This window comes from Prorops nasuta, unplaced genomic scaffold (genome assembly GCF_024137725.1).
Source record: "Prorops nasuta isolate Cenicafe-Biocafe unplaced genomic scaffold, Cenicafe_Pnas_1.2 PNAS00021, whole genome shotgun sequence".
Taxonomy (NCBI): Eukaryota; Metazoa; Arthropoda; class Insecta; order Hymenoptera; family Bethylidae; genus Prorops; species Prorops nasuta.
Window position 1 is genome coordinate 3,483,465 of NW_027116818.1, and position 25,170 is coordinate 3,508,634.

General features: G+C 30.7%; 4 protein-coding genes and 2 long non-coding RNA genes across 8 annotated transcripts; 4 read left to right on the top strand and 2 right to left on the bottom strand.

The window, feature by feature from the left end:
• The first annotated feature begins 1,098 nt into the window (after positions 1-1,098).
• Positions 1,099-5,326, top strand: LOC136780866 (protein BTG3-like). Its single transcript, XM_066739431.1, has 3 exons — positions 1,099-1,225; positions 1,752-2,438; positions 2,509-5,326. Exons 2-3 carry the CDS (start codon positions 1,992-1,994, stop codon positions 2,860-2,862), a joined length of 801 nt encoding a protein of 266 aa, XP_066595528.1. The 5' UTR covers positions 1,099-1,225; positions 1,752-1,991; the 3' UTR covers positions 2,863-5,326.
• A 350-nt stretch (positions 5,327-5,676) lies between these two features.
• Positions 5,677-13,127, top strand: xmas (RRM_XMAS2 and SAC3_GANP domain-containing protein xmas). 2 transcript variants are annotated; one of them, XM_066739608.1, is made up of 3 exons: positions 5,679-10,101; positions 10,737-11,018; positions 11,099-13,127. In XM_066739608.1, the coding sequence occupies exons 1-3, from the start codon at positions 6,098-6,100 to the stop codon at positions 11,682-11,684; spliced, it is 4,872 nt and encodes a 1,623-aa protein (XP_066595705.1). In that variant the 5' UTR covers positions 5,679-6,097; the 3' UTR covers positions 11,685-13,127. The 2 variants fall into 2 exon arrangements, with proteins under 2 accessions (XP_066595706.1, XP_066595705.1); XM_066739609.1 differs by lacking the exons at positions 10,737-11,018; positions 11,099-13,127 and adding an exon at positions 10,292-10,707 and having other exon boundaries at positions 5,677-10,101.
• A 249-nt stretch (positions 13,128-13,376) lies between these two features.
• Positions 13,377-14,405, bottom strand: LOC136780980 (V-type proton ATPase subunit e 2-like). The gene is made up of 4 exons (XM_066739610.1): positions 14,188-14,405; positions 13,901-13,948; positions 13,737-13,824; positions 13,377-13,660 (listed from the first exon to the last, which is right to left on the bottom strand). The coding sequence occupies exons 1-4, from the start codon at positions 14,283-14,285 to the stop codon at positions 13,637-13,639; spliced, it is 258 nt and encodes an 85-aa protein (XP_066595707.1). The 5' UTR covers positions 14,286-14,405; the 3' UTR covers positions 13,377-13,636.
• A 913-nt stretch (positions 14,406-15,318) lies between these two features.
• Positions 15,319-16,220, bottom strand: LOC136780986 (uncharacterized). The gene is made up of 4 exons (XR_010823852.1): positions 16,084-16,220; positions 15,940-15,992; positions 15,757-15,864; positions 15,319-15,509 (listed from the first exon to the last, which is right to left on the bottom strand). It is a non-coding gene; the product is annotated as an uncharacterized lncRNA (long non-coding RNA).
• A 4,162-nt stretch (positions 16,221-20,382) lies between these two features.
• Positions 20,383-21,480, top strand: LOC136781024 (uncharacterized). Its single transcript, XR_010823858.1, has 3 exons — positions 20,383-20,859; positions 20,935-21,042; positions 21,290-21,480. It is a non-coding gene; the product is annotated as an uncharacterized lncRNA (long non-coding RNA).
• Positions 21,481-22,516: 1,036 nt separating this feature from the next.
• On the top strand, positions 22,517-25,170 carry Smyd5 (SET and MYND domain containing, class 5). 2 transcript variants are annotated; one of them, XM_066739887.1, is made up of 6 exons: positions 22,517-22,718; positions 22,844-22,888; positions 23,028-23,320; positions 23,385-23,700; positions 23,771-23,948; positions 24,074-25,170. In XM_066739887.1, exons 1-6 carry the CDS (start codon positions 22,674-22,676, stop codon positions 24,406-24,408), a joined length of 1,212 nt encoding a protein of 403 aa, XP_066595984.1. In that variant the 5' UTR covers positions 22,517-22,673; the 3' UTR covers positions 24,409-25,170. The 2 variants fall into 2 exon arrangements, with proteins under 2 accessions (XP_066595984.1, XP_066595985.1); XM_066739888.1 differs by lacking the exon at positions 22,844-22,888 and having other exon boundaries at positions 24,074-25,167.

A 25,170-nucleotide genomic window follows, 5' to 3' on the forward strand; every position in this document is an offset into this window, starting at 1 on the left:
AAAGCAATCCCTCGCGGCTTCTTGGCATTTGATTAATATAGAACCATTGTGCAGGAATGTGACCAAAAATAATTACCATATATTTTTTCCTGGCGACATTTTGGAAATTTGCACGATCAAGGTAAATACAGTCATTATCCGCGTTTTTTATTATTGGACTAATAATAATTAATATTGATAATAATATACGACTTTATAATTTGTTATTAATTAATTTCGTCCTATCTTTAAAAGTAACAATTGAAAGCAATAAATTTGACAAATTATTATGATTTTATTAATTAAACTTTAACTTTATTTATTCAACTATGTCGTATTGATAAAAAATGTTATAGATTCTTAATATTATTAGAGACTGTATAGAAAACAGTAAACACTTGCATTATCGACATTAGTTTCCTATGATCGGCTAATATTGATCAACTTGATAGAAATTGCTCGTTGTATGTATGCTACTGATTTTAATGAGGTATAACTAGTATAACATTGGAAGTTATACACTTTTATAAAACATGTCAAACTTATCTGCCGCTTAAGCCATTATAAAATATTTGCAGAATAATTTGCATTGCTAAAAATATACCTTATTCTTTAAACTAAATTCTTATAAAAATGCAAAATAAAAAATTATTTCTGTCATGAACACTTAACTTTTTGATAAATTTGTTCCAATCCGTTTTTGTAATTATGCTTTTCCTCACGAAATAAAAGTCTATCGGGAATATCCCATAACTCGATTATATTTCATAAAAATAAGGTGATCGGTATTGCCATCCTGACCTATATTCAATGATGTTTCCTTACATTTGTATAATCATCCAATTTTGAATAAAGTTTCGTAGTCGTAAGCAAAGTTGTAAAAGAAGTGGCATTATACTTTTAACGACATCTTTATTATATTTTATGAACTTCTGTAAATCTGTGATTTGCGATACATCACTATCAATCGGTAAAGAAGCACGTGTTAGAAGTGGAAGGGTGGGGAGGGTGTGAGGAGCTACCCTGCTTTACCGACCAAATCTAACACCCCCCTCTCTGGTCTAATTCCTGCATCCTAGTGTTGCAGCGGTTATGCGCTGCTGCTGTGTTAGCTCTCATGGTTATGAAGCAACGTAACACGTGTTGGGTTCTACCTCCTAGGAGTAGATTAGATTGGAGTAGATTTATTTAGAAAAGAAAAGACGTAGTAGTTGCATCAAAAACACGGAATTTTCGTCATTTAAACGTAAGGTCTATTTCATTATTTTAGCCGATCTTTAATTATACAGCAACGAGATAAGGCTTTAATAATTGTAAATGATAGAAAAATGATCACTGCTTATTAAAATAGTAGTGGTATCTCAGAAATAATTTGACTCGGCACGGTACGTCCTGGTACGATTGCAATGAGCTGGCATAAATCACTATATCAATAATTTATTGCTCATACTAATAGAAAATAATATATTTTCACGATATAAACTTATTCCACTTCTTTATACAAATATTATAAAGCCTTAACTTATTCTTAAATGTTCTATGATCACCTGTACTATATAGTTCAACTAACCTACAATTCATAACCTAATTACTGCTTACAACATATTGTTATATTCTTTACTCTGTATTTGCTATTAGTTTTTAATAAATCAATAAGTGTTTAAAGTTCTATTCGATTAAGTATACATTTAAACCTTAATATTGTACAATAAAGTTTGTTACATGTTAATCTTTAAAAAAACTGTTAACATAATATTTTTATTTACTTACAGATAAAATTACATTAGGAAATATCTTTCCAGTAATTTGAAGAGATCTAATAATATTAAACTATATATTGCAAGACTCTAATACATTAGAAGAAAAAATTCAAATTGCATAAGTGTTAAAGGGCTCTATGTACGCCATATCAGTTTGTATCAATGAAATTTTAGTTCTTAACAGAATTGTGTCCTATACTAGCAAGAACAGTATTTTGATCAACTGCAACATTAAAACTCAGCAATATCAAAATGCGCAACGAAATTATGGCTGCAGTGCTCTTCCTAGTGCAGCTGATAGAAAAAAACGAAAAATTTAGTCCAGATCAATTGGAATGTTTCAAAAGACGCTTAGTAGAATTGTTAATGGAACGTTTTAAAAATCACTGGTTCCCTGAAAAACCGTTTAAGGGACAGGGATATCGATGTATTCGTGTAAATGGACATAATAGAAGGGATGCAACATTAGAGAGTGCAGCTATTGCTGCTGGAGTTAAGTACGAAGATCTATCCTTACCAGTTGAACTAACATTATGGGTTGATCCCAATGAAGTTTGCTGCCGTTTTGGAGAAAGCAAAGGATCATATTGCACATTAGCCTCTTTTGATGATAAGGAAAATACAGTACCAATATTTCAAGGAAATGGTGATAACCAAGAAAAAGATGCTAAACATTCTGATGGATCGGAAAAAATACAGGTAAGCTTCCTATTTCATTTTTCCTTAGTCAACTGATATTATTGCATTTCTGATTATTTATCTTTTGTAGAAATCCCCGTTGTCTCAATGCATAGAAAAACAATCCAAATCAAAACCACTTAGCTCTGTTAATCAAAATCAACAGCATTGTGGAAATGCTACAGGTAGGAGACGTAATTTGAATAGTCCAAGACTACATCTTAATCGAAATCGTTCTTGGTTCAACCATTCCTTCAATATGGGTTATGGTCCTCATCCAATAAATCAGCCATGGTTTAATATTATGCCTCCGCATTTTTTGGGTGGACCATCCCCTCCCCCTTTCATGAGTCATAGAGGAAACAAATGGTTGCATCCTCATTCTTATCCAGCTGGACCTGCTCGCTTTCATCATTGGTCCCCTAAAGCTGCCTTAAAAGTATAGCAAAATTAAATGAGATAAGATGCCTCCTGAATATTGATCAATTAGGCTCTTATTTAATTTCAAAATTTTATAGATGCTATGTTTATTATTTGTTACTAAAGTATTATAATAGTTAAATTTAAATGTTTCATTAAGAACAGATACTTTCATCACTTCAATGAAACAAACTAGAAATGCTTGAAATATTAATGTAGACCTAGCTCATCTTATGAGCAAGGCTTAACAGTTTTTTACTATGACAAATGCTATATAAGAATTTATTAGAAGTAATAGGCATTTATCTCTGGATGCGAAATTGCTTGCAAGCTTAAACCAATTTCTAGAATTAAAGTCTTCTATTATAATAACTATTGATGGTTGATTAAATCTTATCATCAGTCATAATTGACATATGGTGATTGTCAAAGCATATAATCATGCTCTTTTTGTACATATGTGTGTTAAAACAAAAGCTACTCCCATTTTAACAACAAAGGCAATCACAGGCAAAAATATTTTACAGCCTATACTTTAAAAGCTTTAAAACTTTTATGAAATACAGTGCAATTAAAACCTTATATTGATTTTGAATTATGTATTTTAGTAGGCTATATATAGGATCGTTATTTTGCACAGTGAATATAAAATTAAAGTATTGAGTTACCTTAATATTTTTGTAGATAGGATTTGACAATTTAAATAATGATTATTGCACAATCATTAAAAAATCTTTATAATGTTTGAATGAGTATTCAGGTTATTTAAATTTCATTATACAGGGTATAATCGTTAAAATAGCTAATAATTGTTATGAAAATTTTAAGATTTATAATTGAAAAGAGTTGGTTAATTCTTTTTTTTCATTTAATGATTATCATGTTTCGTCGATAATAGCGGACACAATGGTACTGCAAATTATAAATAGTTCATAACAAAATATGCAATCAATGCCTGTCCAAAATAAATTTCTTGTCTAATCGTACATAAAAATAATATTACTGCATTTGAAAATTATTATCAATTTCACATATGTATAATGTTGTGTATTATAAACAATTTATATTTCATTTATAATTTATAGCTATTTAAGCTGCTTATACTTCATTTGTTTGTGACTCGTTTATAAGAAATTTTATTACTACACTATTATAATATTATTGTATAGATTATGCATAGATGTTTTAATAGAATTTATATACTATACATATATTATATACGCGCGCATTCATCAGACGTGTAATTTGTAACTGTTCATTAAGTTTAAAATAACCATTTTTATCAAATGTCGTACCCGTTTTTTGGGAAAGAACGCTTACATTGACTTTATCATTTGAATAGAATCAGTCCATAGAGTTTTAAAAGGTCTTCTGTGGAAAATAAATTTAAGCCGAATAAATTATAGAATCTCACTGTGGCTCATTATTTTATCAAGATGTTGAGAAAAATATGTTTTTAAAATACAAATGTTTCGCTCTCGATAAGAGGCCAAGATTTCGTAATAAAAATTTGTTGTTCTTTGGTTGAAATCTGTTTTATTGAGCAACTAAAATTTAATTTGTTCCATAGATTTTATATAGAATTTATACATATAATAATAAAAAATATATAAATGCGTTCAAATTATCAAAATAAAAAGTGATTGTTCTATGAAACATTTTTAATCCTTATAATGCTTAGAATGTAATTGTGATTATTGTATACACATAATTATTAATGCCTTTTTTTACTTATATCAAGGAATACTAATAAACAACGACATAATGTGATGAAACAAATACAAAATTTATCAATAGTATGAGCCAGAATAGAAATTGATGTTGCGCGAAAAATTTTTAATTCATTGTGAGTTGAAAATATAAGGATTTTTTTTTAGCAAATATGCTCTTATTTTATTGAAAAGAAAAAACATGAAAATATTATTTTTAAAATATTCTAAATATTAGAAACTTGTTTTTCAATAATTAAGCAATATTGCACTCAAACATGTTTTTTCATTAATCTACACAAATCGTGTATTCGCATTATTTGTAATATCCCTAGTTAAAATGTTCTACAAAATTTTATATTTTGCATAAGATAAATTAACAGATGTTTTAGACTAAAAATTATACAATTTGTTTAATTATTCATATGTATAACTTCCTACAGATAATTTTCCCTCTAGACACTATAATGAATAAGTTTTATCTATGTGAAGTTTCATGTATATGAATGTAGGATTATTTGCTAAATACTACAGTTTGCATATTTGAACCATTATAATCATGGGGTAAATTAGAGTTACAATCAATTATCGTTGCAATACATCATGAATAATAAATTAATTCTTTATTATTTATTTGATTTAGTTCTTACTTATATATAATATTAATGAATATTGTTCTTATGTTTATAATAATTACACACATTAACAAGTTTATACTTGTGCATATATAATTTTAGTATATTTGTTTCTATTGTCTAATAAAACTATAATGTGTCATAATCAAAGTATATATCATTCGTGTTTATTCAATTGCCTAGCTGCTCTTTGCGGTAATTAATAATGGTTATCAGTTATTTCATGGTTTTTTAATATTAAGAGATATTAAAATTATTAATACATTGTTTTTAAAACTTAAGTATCCAAACTGTCCACCTACATAAGTTTTCAAAATTTACTTTCTTTGACTTTATTTGTAACTTTCAGAGATATTTTTATTTTAATAATTGTACCTACTTTTTTTAAACTAAGAATTAAATTATCATTAATGGTAGTCTTTAATTCATTATATATGTGTAGCAACGTAGTATGATTTTATAATAACTTCTATTACGCTACAATATCAAAAAGTGCGCGTATAATAACCGAAACAGCAGCCATTGGCTGCCATGGTGTGCGTTCAGCCCAGTTTCACCGTTACCAATGTCCGGTCCCCGTTCCGAATATTCCTATTTTTTACCGGCAGTAAAGCAGTTAGCAGATTGCCTCACTGCGTGACTGCCTCAGGGCTCAGGCCTAGCTAGACTCCAGCCTAGTCCAGCAGCTAGCTTGGTAGTTGGTCTTGGTCCAGCTCATTCTAGCTGATTCTATCTATCTGCAAGCTTTTAAAGTGAAGCCTATTAGTATTAGGTATTAATAGGTATAGTGAGTATTGTTTGGTTTATAGGTTATGACGGGGGTCAAGCCACAGTTTTAAATCTAAGTTCTCTATTATCGAACTTTTACAAATGAACATTTTAAAATAAAAACAACGAGTTAAAAATTAGTTTTGAAATGGAAGAGGTGAAAGAAATGATACAAACGGATGCTGTCCAGACAGACACTGTAATCCCAAATTCGTTTACATTTTCTCATCCAAATATTATACCAACATCTGACAACACCACTGGATTTAGCTTCGTATTGGACTGTTCCTACAATGAAAAAGACTTATTTAGATTTGCTGAGCCTGTTTCCATTTCACAACATAATAATAGCAACCAGTCTGTAAATGATCAAATCTCTTCTGAAAAACAATATAAGCCTAAAATATCAAGAGATAAATTCAAAGCTCCTTTTAGTGTTTCTTCTGAATCTATAAAGGATAAAAATCTTTTAATAAACTTGAAAAAAAATCCTAAAACGCAAGTGATCAAAAGAAGCATTGAAAATTCGATTACATGTTCTGAGGTTCCTGAAGAGCTGCTTACAAAACAAGCAGCCCAATCATATTTTGAAGTCTATGGAGATGTTAGAATAACTATTCGTCCAAAGAAAAGAACCATAACAGCAGCTTATAATAATAATAATGCAGCAACCTCGGCTTATTATAAGTGTGGAGAATATAAAGGTAGCAAATTTAAAATTGAGTGGACAAAAAATATACAAAAAGGAATAATTAAGAAAAAGACAGCTCAAATTGATAAGGTGGCAGAATTTTTAAAATCTACTGATGATGAAATCCAATCTGAACTGGAAGCATTAACAGACTTAGAATATAATTTATATAATGATCTTTCAACAAAACCTGCAGCTGCAGAACCAACTATTTATAATGCTAAAAAAAGTAGGGCTCCTTTAACAAAAAATATAGGGAAACGTGAAAAATTATCTACTCGTTTAGATAAAAAAGTATCTATAGTAGAAAAATTAGAAATTGATAATCAAGCAAGTAAATCATTGCCTACTGCTTCAATAGAAGAACTACAAAATATAATTTGTCAAGCTGCTACTACATCTGAAGATAAATATAAAATTTTAGAAGCTAGAGATCGACTTATGAGACTTAAACAAGTGAGAAGTCATTCACTGGCTATGGCTAAAGCTACAAGTGGTACTTGCCCTGATATGTGCCCTGAAAAGGAACGACTAATGCGTGAATCACAGAGACAAGTAGCACCTTATGAACAGCTTGTAGGAAGTGAATATAAAATCAATCATATGATAGCTGTGAAACAATATTCAAGATCATCTGCAGATCAAGAAGAACCAATGCCTCATGAACTTAGGCCAGTCAAAGCATTAAAAATGACTATGAGTTATTTGCTTCATGAAATAGTTAACCTTTGTGAATCAGATGTTACCAATTTAGGAGAATGGTATCATTTCTTATGGGATAGAACAAGAGGAATTAGAAAGGATATAACTCAACAAGAACTATGCTGTACAGATAGTGTAGAGTTAGTTGAGCAGTGTGCCAGATTTCACATTGTTTGCTCTGAAAGGCTCTGTGCAGAAGAGCCATCAATATTTGACAAAAAAATTAATTCAGAAAATTTAACAAAATGTCTACAATCCTTAAAGTACATGTATCATGATTTAAGAATTAAAGGAATTAAATGTTTTAATGAGGCAGAATTTAGATCTTATGTCATTCTATTAAATCTTAATAATGGAAACTTTATGTGGGATCTCCAACGACTACCTTTATTTATACAAAAATCAGAGGAAATTAAGTTTGCCATTCAAGTATATTCTGCTCTTGAATCAAATAATTATAACAGATTTTTCAAATTGGTACGTAGTACAACATATTTAAATGCCTGTATTTTACTTAGGTATTTTAATCAAGTTAGAGAACGAGCTTTATTGGTGATGGTGAAAGCTTATAATAGGACTAATTCAACTGCATATCCTTTATATGAACTAATTGACATTCTGGGCTTTGAAGATGAAGATGAGGCTGTTTATTTCTGTGAGCAATTAGGATTATCTGTGTCTGATGACAGATTGTATGTTACACTGAACAAACGAGATTTTCAAGAAGATCGACCTTCTGCCAAAATTGAGCAAGGTAGAGCTCATAATATGGTTGAATCCAAAAGGCTTAAAGTAAAACTATCCATTGGTGAATGCATTGCTGGATGTAAAATGCCTGAGCAAACTTATAAAAATCATAAGCCACACAATAGTTTTGATTTTAATGGTTACCTGATGCAAGAGTCTATAAATGCTAATGATCAAAATGACCCTAACTTCTGTCAACAATTGGATCCATATGACTTTATTGAGGAAGAAAATTTGAAGTCTGTGTTTGAGCAAAAATCTTCGGTTCGGAAAAAACATCAAGTGGAAGATATGAAAACTGTTAATCATAATAAAGTAGGAGTGATATGTAAATCTCGTGTAACTACTTTAGAATCAAAGCCTGATAACTTTTCTAGCAAAATTTCAATGGGTCCATTTTCATTTAAAAAGTCACAGCTGGACAGAAGTATTTATGATTATAACAATAAAATCAAAGTAGACTCTATATCAAGTACAATGAACGAAAAGTCTAATTCTGCTAATACAGTGAAAACTCCTTTAGGGTCTAAATCTTCAGAAGTCTTTGTTAATTCAGAAGCACAGAATCATATTTGTAGCTCTAGTAATAACCCATTTGAAGCCAAATCTAGATATGTAGTCCCTGATAATTCACGGATTGCAAACAAAAGTATGTTTTCCAGTTCCAGGAAAACAAATGTATTTTCAAAAGAATCTGATTATTTAAAAGTATTACCTATTTCTATAGTAAAAGATAATGTCTCAAAGCAAGATATTCCTACAAAAGCTAGCTTAGGAGGTCAATATCCTAATGAGATATCAATAGTTGATGAAAAAGAACAACCAAAGGCCCTCAATAGAGATTCTGCAATTGCAGAAAAAAGGAAACAGGAGGAGATACGCCAAGAGAAGCAAATTAGAAATATAGAAAAAAATGCTTTACATATTTTTAAAGATTTGGAGAATCAAGTTATACAAGACTATTGTTCCATTATTGTAAAAGAACAATTGAATGACCTGGATATATATAAAACCTTGAGCAAGAAGATTATGGAGAAAATAATTATAGAAATTGTAGATGAAGAGTGTAACCAATTCTTAAATAAAGAAATTGTAGTTCTAGAAAGATTACGTAAAGTATCCGAAAGAATTCAAAATCGTTTAATGTTAAAATATTTTAACATATGGAAACAATATATAATACAAGAAAAGAAACAACAAATTAAAGCATTAGAAAATACACCCGTTTGGTTGCAGAGTGTAACGTTACAAGAACGCGCCAAGCTTCTTTATCATCCGTTCATGAAAAATATGAGAGAAAAAACAAAAGAGGAAGAAATTATTCCACAATTGCTGTGTGCGCAAAATTCATGTACCCAAACACCTATTGAAATAATTGTTTATGCGGGTATTAAAGACAATTTAAAATCTTTAGACACTGCTTATGTAGGAAATTTATTTTGGAAACTTATTATATCCTGGCCTGACTCAGAAAATAAACCAATTATATGGCAGAAAAAGAGACTTCTCAGCAATTACGTAGGCGCGAAAGACTGCACTGTTCAACCTAATGTAAAGATACATTCAATCAATCCTAAAGGGTCTCAACTACACATTTCTATAAAGTGTTTTGAAGGCATCATTAGCAAGGATAATCTAATTGGATCTGATGCACTACTATTTGTTGCTGACACCAGTGAAGATATTCAATTTGTTAATCATCGTCTGACAAAGACTATTCTATCAAGAGATAAATTAATGCCAATTCCTTTAGTTTTTCTAGTTTTTGGTTGTGGCAATTTACAAACTTATGAGGATGAGACAATTTCAATCTTGGAAATGTTATTGGAATCTGGTTATATATCTATATATACGATTATTTTTGAACAATCATTAACTGAAAACAAAACTGTCAGCTTGATACAAGACTCAATTCTCTGGCTATCTGCAAACAAATCATCCCCCATTCCATTGGAAATGGACTATCTGATTAATGTTTGTGATAGTTGCTTAACTGAAGAATTATGGCTAAGGTATTAATTTTAAGATATATATTTTTTTGTAAGGGATAGACACTTAAATTATCTCGAATCCTGCACGTAAGAAAGTGCTTACGTTCATCTCCGTAACTATTAAAGATATCACAATTTTCTATAAGATCTCTTTGAATTAAAGTAATAATAGATTTTGAAAAAAACTAATTAAAAAATATGTTATCTTTAGATCAACCACTCATAAGCGCGCATTAATCGAATAACCATTAGTTCAATATAGACAAAAAAGGGCCTGTAATCCTCGTTCGTTGAATTTTTTGGAGCAGAATCGTTGCAGACTCAAATGGTGTTGCGTATACCATGCGATGACTCGATCTAATACAGTTTTCCGTTAAAGATCTATGCCTTAACACCTGAGTTAAATGACATTTGTATAGTTATTTGGAAAGCTATCGAGATAAACTATAAGAATACATAAACATATATAAGGTGTTCCATTAAAATATAAACCGTGTTAATCTATGAAAAGAATAAATACTGCTACTGGATGCATCCCTTTAAGTGCTTGATTTTGCCTCGTAATATTTTGATATACCTTTAATAACTACGGAGATACCGTCTTGTTTTAAGCACCTCGTCCTATGTATAAATTAATTACAACTTTTTGTTTTTAGAATAATCGAGCATTCAAAATTTAATGAAAATTTACTACAGTCTTTAAAAGATCCGAATTTCATAATAAATCTACATAACGAGTCAGTAATACATCTAAGAGATATTATTTTAGATCCAGAATCTCTAACATATACTGGGTTTCCATCAGAATTTAGAGAGTTTCTAAAAAATGAATATACCTTACCATGTAAATATGAATATTTTAATGATGATTGGAAGTCAGAAGAATATAGAGCTGAACTGGAAAATATCATGAATATTTTTATTTTACCACATTGGAGGTCAATATCATTCTTTCTCTTTTGCATTGATTTATTAGCCGATCTATTAACACTATTGATAACCAAGAGTTTTATTGCAGTTACGGATGGCCAATAACGGATATCCCCAAACTTCACAGACATATAAACTCTTACTGTCGAGAAATATTGCCAGATTCAAACAGTAATGCAGTATCGTCGGATATATTAAGCTATTTGTTTCTCAGTTTAGGCAGCCTAGGAGTGACGTCTTTCTCTGACATCCTAATTTACATAATTAAAGAAAAAATATGTATTCTCGATAATAATTTAAAAGTCGTTTATGATAAAAATCATCTTAGAAACTTTAAAACGTTGCCATGGTGGTTCAAGTCTGCTACATTGATGAATAGTGTTTTACAAGATCAAATGAATATTGCAGATGAGTGTGAGAGAAGTAACGATTGTTATGAACCAGCTAGTAAAAAAACTAGGAAAATTGTAGAAACAGAAACGAACGAAGATAACGATAAGGAGCTTCCGGTATTAGCCGAATTCTGCGAAGAAACAAAGCACCAAGTTATGCAAGTACAATTCACCTCTGAAGATATTGAGAAACGTATAGAGGATCAAAAGCTACAAAATAAATTGTTCGAAGAAAAATTGCAAATTGCTTTGCTGGATGAATCTGAAATGATGATTCCATAAATAATGTTTTGCGGACAAATAAAATTGATGGGCTTATTCCGAAATTTCAAACGCTCTAGAGTATATATATTTACAAAGAGATATTTCCGTAGGTATCAAAGATATCAAAACTTTGCATTCAACTTTTTTGAGACCTATTATTTATATTTAGAAGTCTTATTTAAATTTTGAAATCTTTAATACTTACAGATAAACATTAATGTTTACCTACCTCTATGCTTTGGAGCGTTTAAAATAGTGGAAGCTATGTATTATAAAGATGTAAATTTATACATTTCGTTCCGTGTTTTTTATCATAACAAATATTGTAGAAATACTTGTGAATTAATTTTATACAGTTGTAAATACTGCGAATAAAATTGTCAATTGATGCTTAAGAATTTCTTATGATTTTATTGATAGACATCAATTGAAAATTTTCTATATTATCATCCACTTTCGAGGAGGTGATACTTATTTTTTATCCGGGAGACCGGTATGTTTGATATATATAGGAGGTCTATTCTCTCTCTTTTTCACTGTATTTCTACACTGGTGCAATAAGTTAGACGTCTTTGTGTCTTATTTTAACTAATTGCACCAGTTTGACTATGAAGTTAACAAGAGCAAACTCAGGCTATACGAGTCAAGGTGTATCCACGGTGTGGACGTAACAATATACATACTGATCTATAGGTAGCATCCATGTAGATTTTTACGCCACGCATTTATTCTATACACTGTACATTTGCTCACGTGCCATACATAAATTCATACGCTACGTACAAGCACCTTACAATCTATTTGACTAATACGTAATTCGGAATGCAATCTCCATCGGTTCCGTCTTTATGGTAATATATTTGCTGTGTCAAATTTGAATTTTAAGTATTTTTTATAGATTTGCCGTAATAATTGTCACAGAAACTTTAGTAATGAATATTGCTTCTACAAAAAAATAGTCGTCTATTCCTTTTGTTCTGGATCTCAGTCGTTTCAGATGATAAGAGTGCTGAAATAATTTTTCCCCTACATGAATCTATATGAAATTTGTAGGGAGTACTCTGGCGAGGCGATAGATTGGGTTCTACAGATGTTTGTAAAAGTTTCAAAGACGTTGAAACGATTAGAGTTATTTGGTAATAATTGTCGGGAGCAATCCAGTCTAGAAAAGCTTCATCTTTAAATTGAAATTAAATGAAAATTTGTATCATCAGTTTTTATCTTGTTCGCCATTTGGTGTTGATGAGAAAGAAATATCAGTGTCCCGTGATGAAAATCTATAGGAAAGGGAATGATGATGGAGTTTCATGTGGCTATTAAGCTTGCATGGAAAAAATACTGATGTTATCGTCATAACGGTCTATATTTTTTATTTATAATTTATCTGAATTAAAATTAACATTTCTGACAAAATAAATTTTGGTCTTTTCAATACTCATCATTATCAAACAAAAACCTCATCAGCTATTTTAAAAAATACTGTTAAAAATCGGATCATTTCAACTTTTGTAGTGCATCGTTATAGGAACTAAATAAAGATAAAAGCAAGGTACAGAGTGAATTTAGCAAAAATGTAACCAAATCAATTTTCTATTTCTATAGTGTATATCATTTTTATACTTTTCATTTTGAACTAGCACATTACATTGTTTTGACAAAACTGTATTTTTCATATTCTTTAATACAATACAGAGATTTAGCTTACATATTTCAAAAATCTTTGTAATTTCATATATTATTTTCTCTCATAAATACATATCTTATTATATATACCATTATATTTCACAATAGAAATAAACATTACTTTAAAAAATATATATATACAAGAATTGTTCTAAAACTTAAATTCATGTAGGACCTTATTTCACATGTAACATTACCTTAAATACAACATAGCATATTTTAAAAACATGGTACCTTGAATTTTGTTTTTTTATATTTACAGTAAGATAAGTAGGGAATGAACATGATTACCCATCCATAATAGGGTTTCCCTATAAATATGTTTTTTGTTATCAAATACTTGTATAAAATATATAAATAACTGTTATGAATGCAAATTATAATTACCCATTCACGAGCCATAATTAAAAGAGTAGTTTGTTTGAGTTTTGGTCCGATCAAAGGGTTCATTTGTGCCATATAGCAACACAACCAACTGTAATGCAATATCAAAAGGTTATTAAGTTCCGTACAATAATCACAGTATACTTCATAAATATCCAAACGCTTACAACAACCAGCATGTAAACGCCGTTAAAATAAGTATAACTTGAAGGATCCTGAAAAATATCAATTTTATTAATTCAAGAGTACGTGCTGAATAACAATGTAATCTGTTTGCTTTTAATTACAATATTTTGTAGATATTTAAATCAAGTCCATCATAAACATTATTAACAACCAATTTGCTCTTGTTCTAAATTCAAAATTCTTGTGGAGATTGTTTAGTTTCAGTTATAAAAATATAAATAAACGTTTAAAACATTTAACAAATTGAAATAGACAAAATATAACTTACCCACGGTTTGGCCCTTTCGGCACAAAAATAGGTAGAACTATTCCAACTGCGCCCCATAGCAAAGTGAAGATAAGGACCGGTGCAGCTGAGGCTCCCATTATGTACTTTTCTTCAAAACTCTTTCAAATACTAACTTCTCAAGGAAATAAATTTATTCCTTAATATAAAAAACCTGAACACCTGATCAGATGAAAATGGGTGCGCTAGAAGATATCACGTGAGCCTTATCGAGCGTTAATTCAATACATCGATATTTGACAATTCTTCGAGATTCGATACTTATTATAGTTATATTCCTCGATCTTAGCTGCTCATATGAATATGTATGTACAATGACCGCCAGAAATGGCGTCTTTGATGCGTTTAGGAACCGCATCCCAGGCTGATGGTAATGTGCAAGTTGGTAGATCTGATAGTATAGAATTTAGTTATTTTCCTTCCCCCCTCCTATCTATTTGACAGGAAATTGGTGGGCTAGTGGAAATAAATTACACTAGCTTCTTCCGACAGAGCTGGAATAGCATAAGTCCGTCCTTCTCTAAATGTATTGGTAGAAGAGAGAGGCTCTTATGTGAACTTCTACCAGAATCCAGGCGTCCCAAATTCAACGGGTAGGATTGTCGTTCTCTGTCTAACCCATAGAGAACTCATTGTGTCACTCTTCCAACAGATTTCTACGCCAATGTGCCGATTTCCCAAATAATGGTAGTGTGATACCAATGGAGTCTGAACCTATCTATGCCAGTAAATTAAGAGTGTAGTGGTGAGAGCGGACCTTTAATCAAATGCATGGTGTTTATTATTTTGATATCTAATAAATTTATGTGGAATAATTTAGCGATATTCAAGTAATAAATAAATTTGTAGTTTGTTATATAAAAGAAATACATAACTTTGTAATTGCTATTTTAAAATTATTATTCATTTTGTATACTTGAAGGTGAATGATGTAACTTAAATATAATACAAAAAAATTTTATGGTAATAATAATTTAACTTTATTTATACCATACCAATGCTGATAAAATAAAACATATAAAGTTATACGATACAATTTTTGTACTCAATATAGTATACAAATTATCATAAAGTAAGATTTTGTAATAACGTTGAATAATCTTTATTTATCCAGGCTTGATAATGTAAAAAGTAATAAGTTAGGTATTTCATTATAATATATAAACCCAATCAAGGCAGGAGAGATATATATAATAGTTATCAAGCGAATATTTCAAATGTTAATGCTGCTATTAATTTTTCCAATGCAACAATAAGGCAGCGTTAATACATGATGGTATATAAACATATAATCCAGATGATTCCTGTGTTTAAGAGATCAATATGTTTGCATTATTAGATAAGTATAAAAATATTGATTATATATAATTTAAGCAAATGTGATGCTTTGCTATTTCTCTCATATTTTATAGATGTATTTTGAAAGAAGTAAAATTCAGCCTGTGAAAGATACTGAATAAAACAGAATAAACAATTTATAAGAAATATGAAAGACTGAGCAAAAGAAAAAAATTGTATTATTAAATATTGTGAAGAAGACAATTTACAAACTTTTTACTATTTGCAGGTTGAAGAATCTGAAGAAAATATACAAAATGAAGAGCAGATGATGCAACAAGGAGTTAATATTTCCATACTCTGCTTGGAACACAGAATCACCTAGAAGGAATGAGATAGCATTAATATAAAAGTTTGTAATTAAAACATTACTCAATTAAGAAACTATATACTTACCACTAAACTAATGCCATAATGCTAATACTTATTTTGCATTTACTAATTAGATCCTGTAAAACATGGAAAATTTGGAGTATTCAAACATGGAAGCTTATCAAAGAAGATAAAATATATGATAATCGTTATCTCTCAACAGGATACCTGCTCATCCTAGGTCACGTCAAATGCGCGAAACATTATTTCCACTGTGCAATGGTTTTTAAAATATAAGTTTCATTAAAAAGAAACCAATCTTTTTTAAAAATGGGAATTACGTTAAATATCTGATTTAAATTACTCATATGATAGATCATATAAGCTAATACCTGTAGTAGACTATGAAATTGTAAATTTAAATATTTGGATCAAAAAGTTCTAAAGACGAAACATTCTAATTCGTCAATTTTTAAAAGAATTTTGTTATTTTGTAAAGGAATTAATATTAAATATATTAAAAAATGGAGTAATAGTTCTTTGTATTATGTGGCGGTCAAAAAATTGTCTTGGCACCGGTGATCATATAAGTTTATATAATGCTAATATAGCAACCAAACTCTTTATAATCCCACCAAAACACAAAATTACAATAATATAACTATTAGTTGTATTTTCCTACTTAACTATATAATTGTTATAAAACATGCCTGTTATATTGCATTTATATTGTTGAATAGGAAATTATAACAAACAGTTATATTACTGTAATTTTGTGTTTGGTGGGATCTAGCGTGACAGTCAATGACCCTTACATCAATGAACTGGCTCTTAATGGAAATTAAATTCATATAAATGTAAAATAATTTAAGGCTTGATAAATGTAATTCAATAAATAATATGCAAATGGTTTACAAATAAAAATTAAAATACTTTTTTACTTCTCTGTTATTTGCAATAAATTTTATTTTTGTTATACACTGTGCTGTATCTATATCTCCTCATTATTCCTTTAGTATGCTACATATTTTATTAGTATTATCTGTCAAATATAAAATTATTAAACTGACTTAGAAAAACAGAGTCATTCACACTTCAATTAAATCTTTTTTATCACATGCTAACTTTCTATACAGGGTGTATCAGTAATGATACTTTCACGGTATTAATGGTACATGACTTTTCGACTTAGTTTATGCTCAAGAATATGTGGTTAAAATTAAAAGCATCATTGCTGGTACACAATGTATAGCCAATCATAATATCGTGTATAAGAGACCAAGTAAGCTGGAGAAATAGCAAAAATGTTCTTATTAATAAATAATGCTGATAGTTTTAAAGATGTTATGAAACGTTGTTATTTAAAATTTTTAAAAGTAATTACAATTTATTTTTACTGATTTGATCTATATAACTTTATATATTCCAATCTTATTCAATCAGAGACTAGAGTTGAGTTATTTAAAAATCTTATCATAACATATTAAGTCAAAAGAAATACTTTGTCGGTAAAATGTTGTTTAAATATTTAATATACTTAATAACTTTTAATTAATTTACGTATTAATTGAAATTGTAATTTACATTTTCAATTAATACATAAATATGAGTGTTTTTTAAGTTTTAAAGATTTTATAACATCTAATCAAAACGGAAGTCATTTTTTTATTGCAAAGAATTAATAGTAAGAGTGAAATTAGTGCTGCGTAATTTGTATTTATTATTTGCAAAATCGGCATTGTCAATATTGGAATATGGCTCCTATTATCAAGCCTGGATTAAGGGGTAGGATAGTGGGAATGTGGGAGGCTGGGAAAAATTCTTCCGAAATAGCCCTGCATACGGGTGTAAGTGAAAAAACGGCTCGTCGTTGGATAATGAAGTTCCAGGGTGGTGGCAACGATTCTCTAGAGGATCATCGGAGGAATAATAAGAGGCCATCAGGTTCGACGTCTCAGCAAGATCAGTCTCTAGTAAATTATATTGCGGAAAATCCTTTCGGTACAGTAGCCGATGCCATTAATGAAACGTCGTTTCCGCTATCTAACACCACCGGACGACGTCGTTTGCATGCTGCCGATATCAACTGCTACCGACCGGCACGCAAAATTGCGTTAAACAACAACCACAGAGCGCAGAGAGTTGGCTTTGCTCTCGAAAATTTGTCAGCCAGCCAACAAACATGGGAAACGACTATATGGACGGATGAAAAAGTGTTCGTTTCAAACGTTGACAGTCGTTATCATGTTTGGCGGCCTGACAATTCCCGGTTGAACCCTGAATACGTCGTCGAGAGAGAACGATCTGGGCGAATCACGTGTGGCGTTTGGGGATGGATTTCGGGAGACACTATCGGTGAACTGGTGGAAATTCCTCCTAAAATGTCCTCTGCAGACTACACCACGATTCTGGAAGAAGTACTTCTTCCTAGTGTTCGTGCAGTGTATTCTGCAGAAGACATGCCAGTGATCCGACTAGTCCAGGATAATTCTGGAGTCCATACCTCGCACGAAACACGTGAGTGGTTAAGGGATCATCCGGAAATTCAAGTGGTGAACTGGCCAGCGAAAAGCCCTGATCTCAATTTAATTGAGAACATTTGGGCTCGTATGACTAATTTGTGGGTCCCACCGAGAGAGAGAACCAGAATGGCGGTTCTGGAAAACGCGCGAGGTGTGTGGGAAGGTCTTCGTAACGAACCTGATTTTCTGAAAAACTTGGTTGAGTCGATTCCCAACCGGCTGAATCAAGTAATCGAAAGAAATGGGTTTTGGACGGATTATTAAGCCGATACGCAAGTAATCAATCATATTTATTCAATTATTGGACCTTCTAAATTTATTTAATTTATAAATACAATATAACTTGTTTAATTTAGGAATAATTATGTTGCATTATAAATTTCGATCTTGCTACGTTGTTACGAAAACTGCATGTTGGGCTGGATTTCTTATTTATAGCGTATTTTGTAATTCATTGAAAAATTCACTTCATTTGCAAATAATACCAATGCTTTCAATTACTAGGCCTAGATATACAAAATAAATAAATATAACATTTAATATTTATATAATACATAGAGGCAAGTATAGTGTCTTTTAAGATAGGGCTCGGAATTATTTGCACATTTCAACTATTTACTATAGTCACTAACAGGGATTTCCTATTAGTGGCTATAGTAAAAAACTGAAATGTGCAGAAATTTCCGAGCCCTGTTTTAAGGAATACCTTACGTATACAAATTACTTTTATTTAATATTGATAATTTGCTGCAGGTGATATGATGATATTGATGCTAAATACGTGCATGGTTAGGATTTGGTGACAATTTCAAATGACTATAGAGATGAAGAGTGCATTTTGTTGGCCTTCTAGCCAAATTTGAACATAAACTGCAGCCTACCGTCGATGGACCTATTTCTCTTAGCTTCTCCATAAACACTGAAAGTGCAGACGCACTTCAATATCAAATTGCAAATTATACAAGACAACTGGGCCTAGATATTCAAAGGAGAAGAAAAGAGTTTTAAGCTTTTGATAAAATAGTGGTAAGCGTAGTGTCTTTTAAAGAATACCTTACTCACAAATTACTTTTACTTAATATTGATAATTTGTTGCAGGTGATAAGATTCATGTTAAATATATGTGCATGGTTAAGAATTGGTGACAATTTTACATGACTAGAGCTGAAGAGTGCATGTTTTGGCCCTTCTATTAAAATTGGAACATAAAGCTGCAGCCTACCGTTAGTGGACCAATTTCTTTATGCTTCTCCATAAACCTTAACGGGATCCCCCACGCCTACTTTATCGACAGTTAAAGTGAATAAACAATTAGTTTAATAACATTCAAATGCGAAGCAAATTGAAAAATCGGGCGTTTGTTGGACAATGTGCCAGTCCTAACGAGTTAAACGCACTTAAAAACACTCAAATTAGTTGAAAAATAACGCTGTAGCATTGTGCCGTGTTCTCGAAGAGAGGTTAGTTTTGGTTAGTTCCACTTCAATAACGCGGGACAGTGGTACAGCGTTATTCTTCATCCGATTTGAGTTTTTTTAAGCTCGATTGATCCGTTAGAATTGGCACCTTGTCATAAAGAAGCCCGTTTTTGCAATTTGCTTCGCATTTGACTTTTATTAAACGAATTGTTTATTGACGTGTACTGTCGGTAAAGCATGCGTGAGGGATCCCGTTAAAATTGCAGGCGTGCTTGAGTATTGCATTTGAAACCTAATTTTATGTGCAACCTAAACACGCAACGAAAATGGAGAAATGAGTTTTCACATTTAATACCATAATGGTGAGCATAGTGTCTTTGAATAATTATATATATGACTTCATTGCTGATTACTTTTGTATTATTTTACATAATTCCTGCAGGTTATTTATAAAATTCATGATAATAAGCAGGAAAAGTGTTGTTGAACATATATAGCAGTGATTGAAGCTGAGTAGAGAGAAGCTGTTGTCTTTTTTAAAAGGGTATTCAAAATCATGAATTAAGCAATTTTCTTGATGGATAAATAGCTTTTACTACTTTCATTTTTCTTGAAAAGCTGGCATGCTCGAATACTGCAAATTTTCCATATTTTTCTGTTTCTAAGTAAACCAGAGAACCAAATATGAGGCTTTATGATTTATCACTATATAGTGGTGAGCATAGTGTCCTTTAAACAATATTCATACATTAATTACAAATTATTTTTGTATTTTATGTAGCTTAATTCTTGCAGGTCAACTGGAAAAGTCATGGTAATAAGCAGAAAAAGAAATAGTGAGCACTTGATGTGTCCTGAGATGAGGAGAAAAACTTATTGAATTCTTATGAAGACATTCAAATTCATGAAACAAACAGTTTCTAACTGATAATCAGATAACGATTATCATATATTTTATCTTCTTTGATAAGCTTCCATGTTTGAATACTCCAAATTTTCCATGTTTTACAGGATCTAATTAGTAAATGCAAAATAAGTATTAGCATTATGGCATTAGTTTAGTGGTAAGTATATAGTTTCTTAATTGAGTAATGTTTTAATTACAAACTTTTATATTAATGCTATCTCATTCCTTCTAGGTGATTCTGTGTTCCAAGCAGAGTATGGAAATATTAACTCCTTGTTGCATCATCTGCTCTTCATTTTGTATATTTTCTTCAGATTCTTCAACCTGCAAATAGTAAAAAGTTTGTAAATTGTCTTCTTCACAATATTTAATAATACAATTTTTTTCTTTTGCTCAGTCTTTCATATTTCTTATAAATTGTTTATTCTGTTTTATTCAGTATCTTTCACAGGCTGAATTTTACTTCTTTCAAAATACATCTATAAAATATGAGAGAAAAAGCAAAGCATCACATTTGCTTAAATTATATATAATCAATATTTTTATACTTATCTAATAATGCAAACATATTAATCTCTTAAACACAGGAATCATCTGGATTATATGTTTATATACCATCATGTATTAACGCTGCCTTATTGTTGCATTGGAAAAATTAATAGCAGCATTAACATTTGAAATATTCGCTTGATAACTATTATATATATCTCTCCTGCCTTGATTGGGTTTATATATTATAATGAAATACCTAACTTATTACTTTTTACATTATCAAGCCTGGATAAATAAAGATTATTCAACGTTATTACAAAATCTTATTTTATGATAATTTGTATACTATATTGAGTACAAAAATTGTATCGTATAACTTTATATGTTTTATTTTATCAGCATTGGTATGGTATAAATAAAGTTAAATTATTATTACCATAAAATTTTTTTGTATTATATTTAAGTTACATCATTCACCTTCAAGTATACAAAATGAATAATAATTTTAAAATAGCAATTACAAAGTTATGTATTTCTTTTATATAACAAACTACAAATTTATTTATTACTTGAATATCGCTAAATTATTCCACATAAATTTATTAGATATCAAAATAATAAACACTACATGCATTTGATTAAAGGTCCGCTCTCACCACTACACTCTTAATTTACTGGCATAGATAGGTTCAGACTCCATTGGTATCACACTACTATTATTTGGGAAATCGGCACATTGGCGTAGAAATCTGTTGGAAGAGTGACACAATGAGTTCTCTATGGGTTAGACAGAGAACGACAATCCTACCCGTTGAATTTGAGACGCCTGGATTCTGGTAGAAGTTCACATAAGAGCCTCTCTCTTCTACCAATACATTTAGAGAAGGACGGACTTATGCTATTCCAGCTCTGTCGGAAGAAGCTAGTGTAATTTATTTCCACTAGCCCACCAATTTCCTGTCAAATAGATAGGAGGGGGGAAGGAAAATAACTAAATTCTATACTATCAGATCTACCAACTTGCACATTACCATCAGCCTGGGATGCGGTTCCTAAACGCATCAAAGACGCCATTTCTGGCGGTCATTGTACATACATACATAGTACTACATACATGCATATTTACCGCATGCCATGATTGGCCATGCAGTTAAACAACGTTCCCGACTCCCGTTCCCTTTCCGTAATGCTCTTGTCGCTGGTTGGCTGATCAACCAGCGCACTTTTGTTTCTAGTGTTCTTGTCGATGATTGGACAATCAAATAGTGTTCTCTTTGCTATCACACACAACCGAAATATCACAAGTTTCCCACCGCCCACGAGGCTGACTGAAGGACGTGATATCAGATCAGACCTGATTGGGCCGAAACAGGACATGTGCTTTTAGGTTAGAACTGTTAAGAGTGGTTAAAATTTATATTTGCAAGTTTGCAATCGTTGCAAAAAGCTGCAATTCGTCTTCATTATAAAATTGTAATCATGGCTTCAGAAGGTTTTCAAGTTAAAATAATTAACAATGAAAAGGTAAGGATAAACACAAAATAAATTCATTTGATTACCATGTCTTATATGTGGAATGCAATGTAAACATGAAATAAATGTTTATACATTTTACCATTATCAGCTGAGTAAAAATATTATATTTATAGGAATATAAATTAATAAACAATTGTCTTCTAATGTTTACTACAAAGGTGAAACTTTTTTCCCAAGTACACTTGTTAAAACTAATAAGTATAATTACTTTACTTATATACTATTATTCCCAAGATCAAAAATCAATTTATATTTACAATATAATTTGCATATTGTTGTTATATTTTTTTGTTTTAGGGGAAGGGGCTTTTTGCTACTTGTAAATATAAGGAAGGGGATATGATACTGAAAGAGAAACCGCTTGTTTGCTGTCAATTCTCATGGAATGCTGAATATGGATATCTGGCCTGTGATAACTGTTTAAGACCTTTGGAAAATGCTGAAGAGAATGTACGAAGATTGACTGGTAGAAAAGATATTATACTACCTCATCCTGAATGTTGTGAAACTAATAAGGATGTAATCACAGAGTGTTGTGAGTGTGGAATTAAATATTGCAGTGCGGAATGTCAAAATGATGCAATTCATAGGTATTCCTATACTCACAAATTCAAATTTGTGGAAATCTGATTTACTATAAATATTAATTTGCAGGTATCATCGTGTTTTATGTCCACATTCAAAAGAAAAGAATGAACACCATCCATTGACACAATTAAATGAAACTTGGAAACAATTACATTATCCACCTGAGACGGCAACTATAATGCTGTTAGCTAGAATGGTAGCTCTTGTAAATCAAGCTAATGACAAAAATGAAATCAGATATACTTTTTCCCAATTTTGTCATCGCACAGTCAACGATACCAATGAAATTGCCCATAATTTACTAGGAGAAAAATTTATTGGGCAAATTGATGTTTTAAGACAAATATTTCAAGGAGCTTTAAATATTGATGCAACACAGGATGTAAGTTTCTTTATTGTGTATATTGAATAAATATGTCATAATCCAATTCTAATGTATAAAAACAATTCAGTGGTTTACACCAGATGGATTCAGAAGTCTATTAGCTCTGGTAGGGACAAATGGTCAAGGAATTGGTACAAGTCCATTCAGTCGCTGGGTAAAAAATGTTTCTGCTTTAGAATTGCCTAAAGAAGAAAGAATTCAAGTTGACAAATTAATAGATAGGATCTATGATGATATGGAAGAAGGTAATATTTTATTCAAAATTAATATTTTATAATACTTTAATTATATTCTTAAAGGCACTACTTTGTGTCTCTTACTTTTACTAGAAAAAGACAATAAGTTAAGAATATAAAATATTTGTTTATAGTGGTTGGATCTTTTCTAAACAATGAAGGATCAGGTCTTTATGTTTTACAATCTAGCATAAATCACAGCTGTGTACCAAATGCAGTTGTCGAATTTCCTTTTTCAAACAGTACTTTAGTAATTAAAGCAATTCGTGATATTCAGCCAGGAGAGGAAATTTGTATCAGTTATCTAGATGAGTGTGCACTTGAAAGAAGTAGACATTCTAGACAGAAAGCGTTAAGTTCGCTCTACTTGTTTGTATGTCGTTGTAACAAATGTCTGTCCCAATCTATTGACCCAGACATAACATCAGAAGAAGATGATTTTGATGAGGATGAAGATATGTCTAGTTAATTATGAAGCATTGTCATTGTAACAACCAATATATAAAAATACAACTACTAATAAACTATGTACCCCATACATGTAAAATAAGTTGAAGTATCAATTTGGTTTTTGATCAATTTGTTTAATAAGGATAATCGAGAGGAATGCCATTTGTAATAATATATGAATATGCATGCATGTATATGTACAAAATAGGATGTATCACCTCATAGGTTCCAGATAATGGACATGAGAAAACGCAAGCGTAACTATGTCGGTAACTGTAAGAGATATTAATTTTTTGAAATAAGGTCTCTCGTAATGCAAATAGATTGAAGTTTTTGAAAAGGTATATAAAGATAATAACTCGATTAGCGATAAAGATAAATGTTTTTTTACATCACATGCCCCACGACGATTCAAATGGCGTTACTTTTGCGCATATCTACGTCATTCGCTCATTCCATTACTTAGAAATATGAAACTAGCACATTTCTTTATTCACATCATCTTTGACAAATTTGACCGTATTGTATCTATATAGGGTTTGCTGCATACAACGGACATAAAATATCTATTATCTTCTTAACCATAAGAGATCAATTTTTGTTTAAGAACATTTTGAAGCGTCCTTAGATCTGTACTCAAAAAAGGACTTATACAAAAAATTGATACTTATTCTAGTTGAAAAGACAAGCAGAATTTTATGTTCTTAGTCATTTTATCTGGCAGACCTTGTATGTACAATCATATTTATATCTCAAAAGAAAATTAAAGATTTTAAATTGT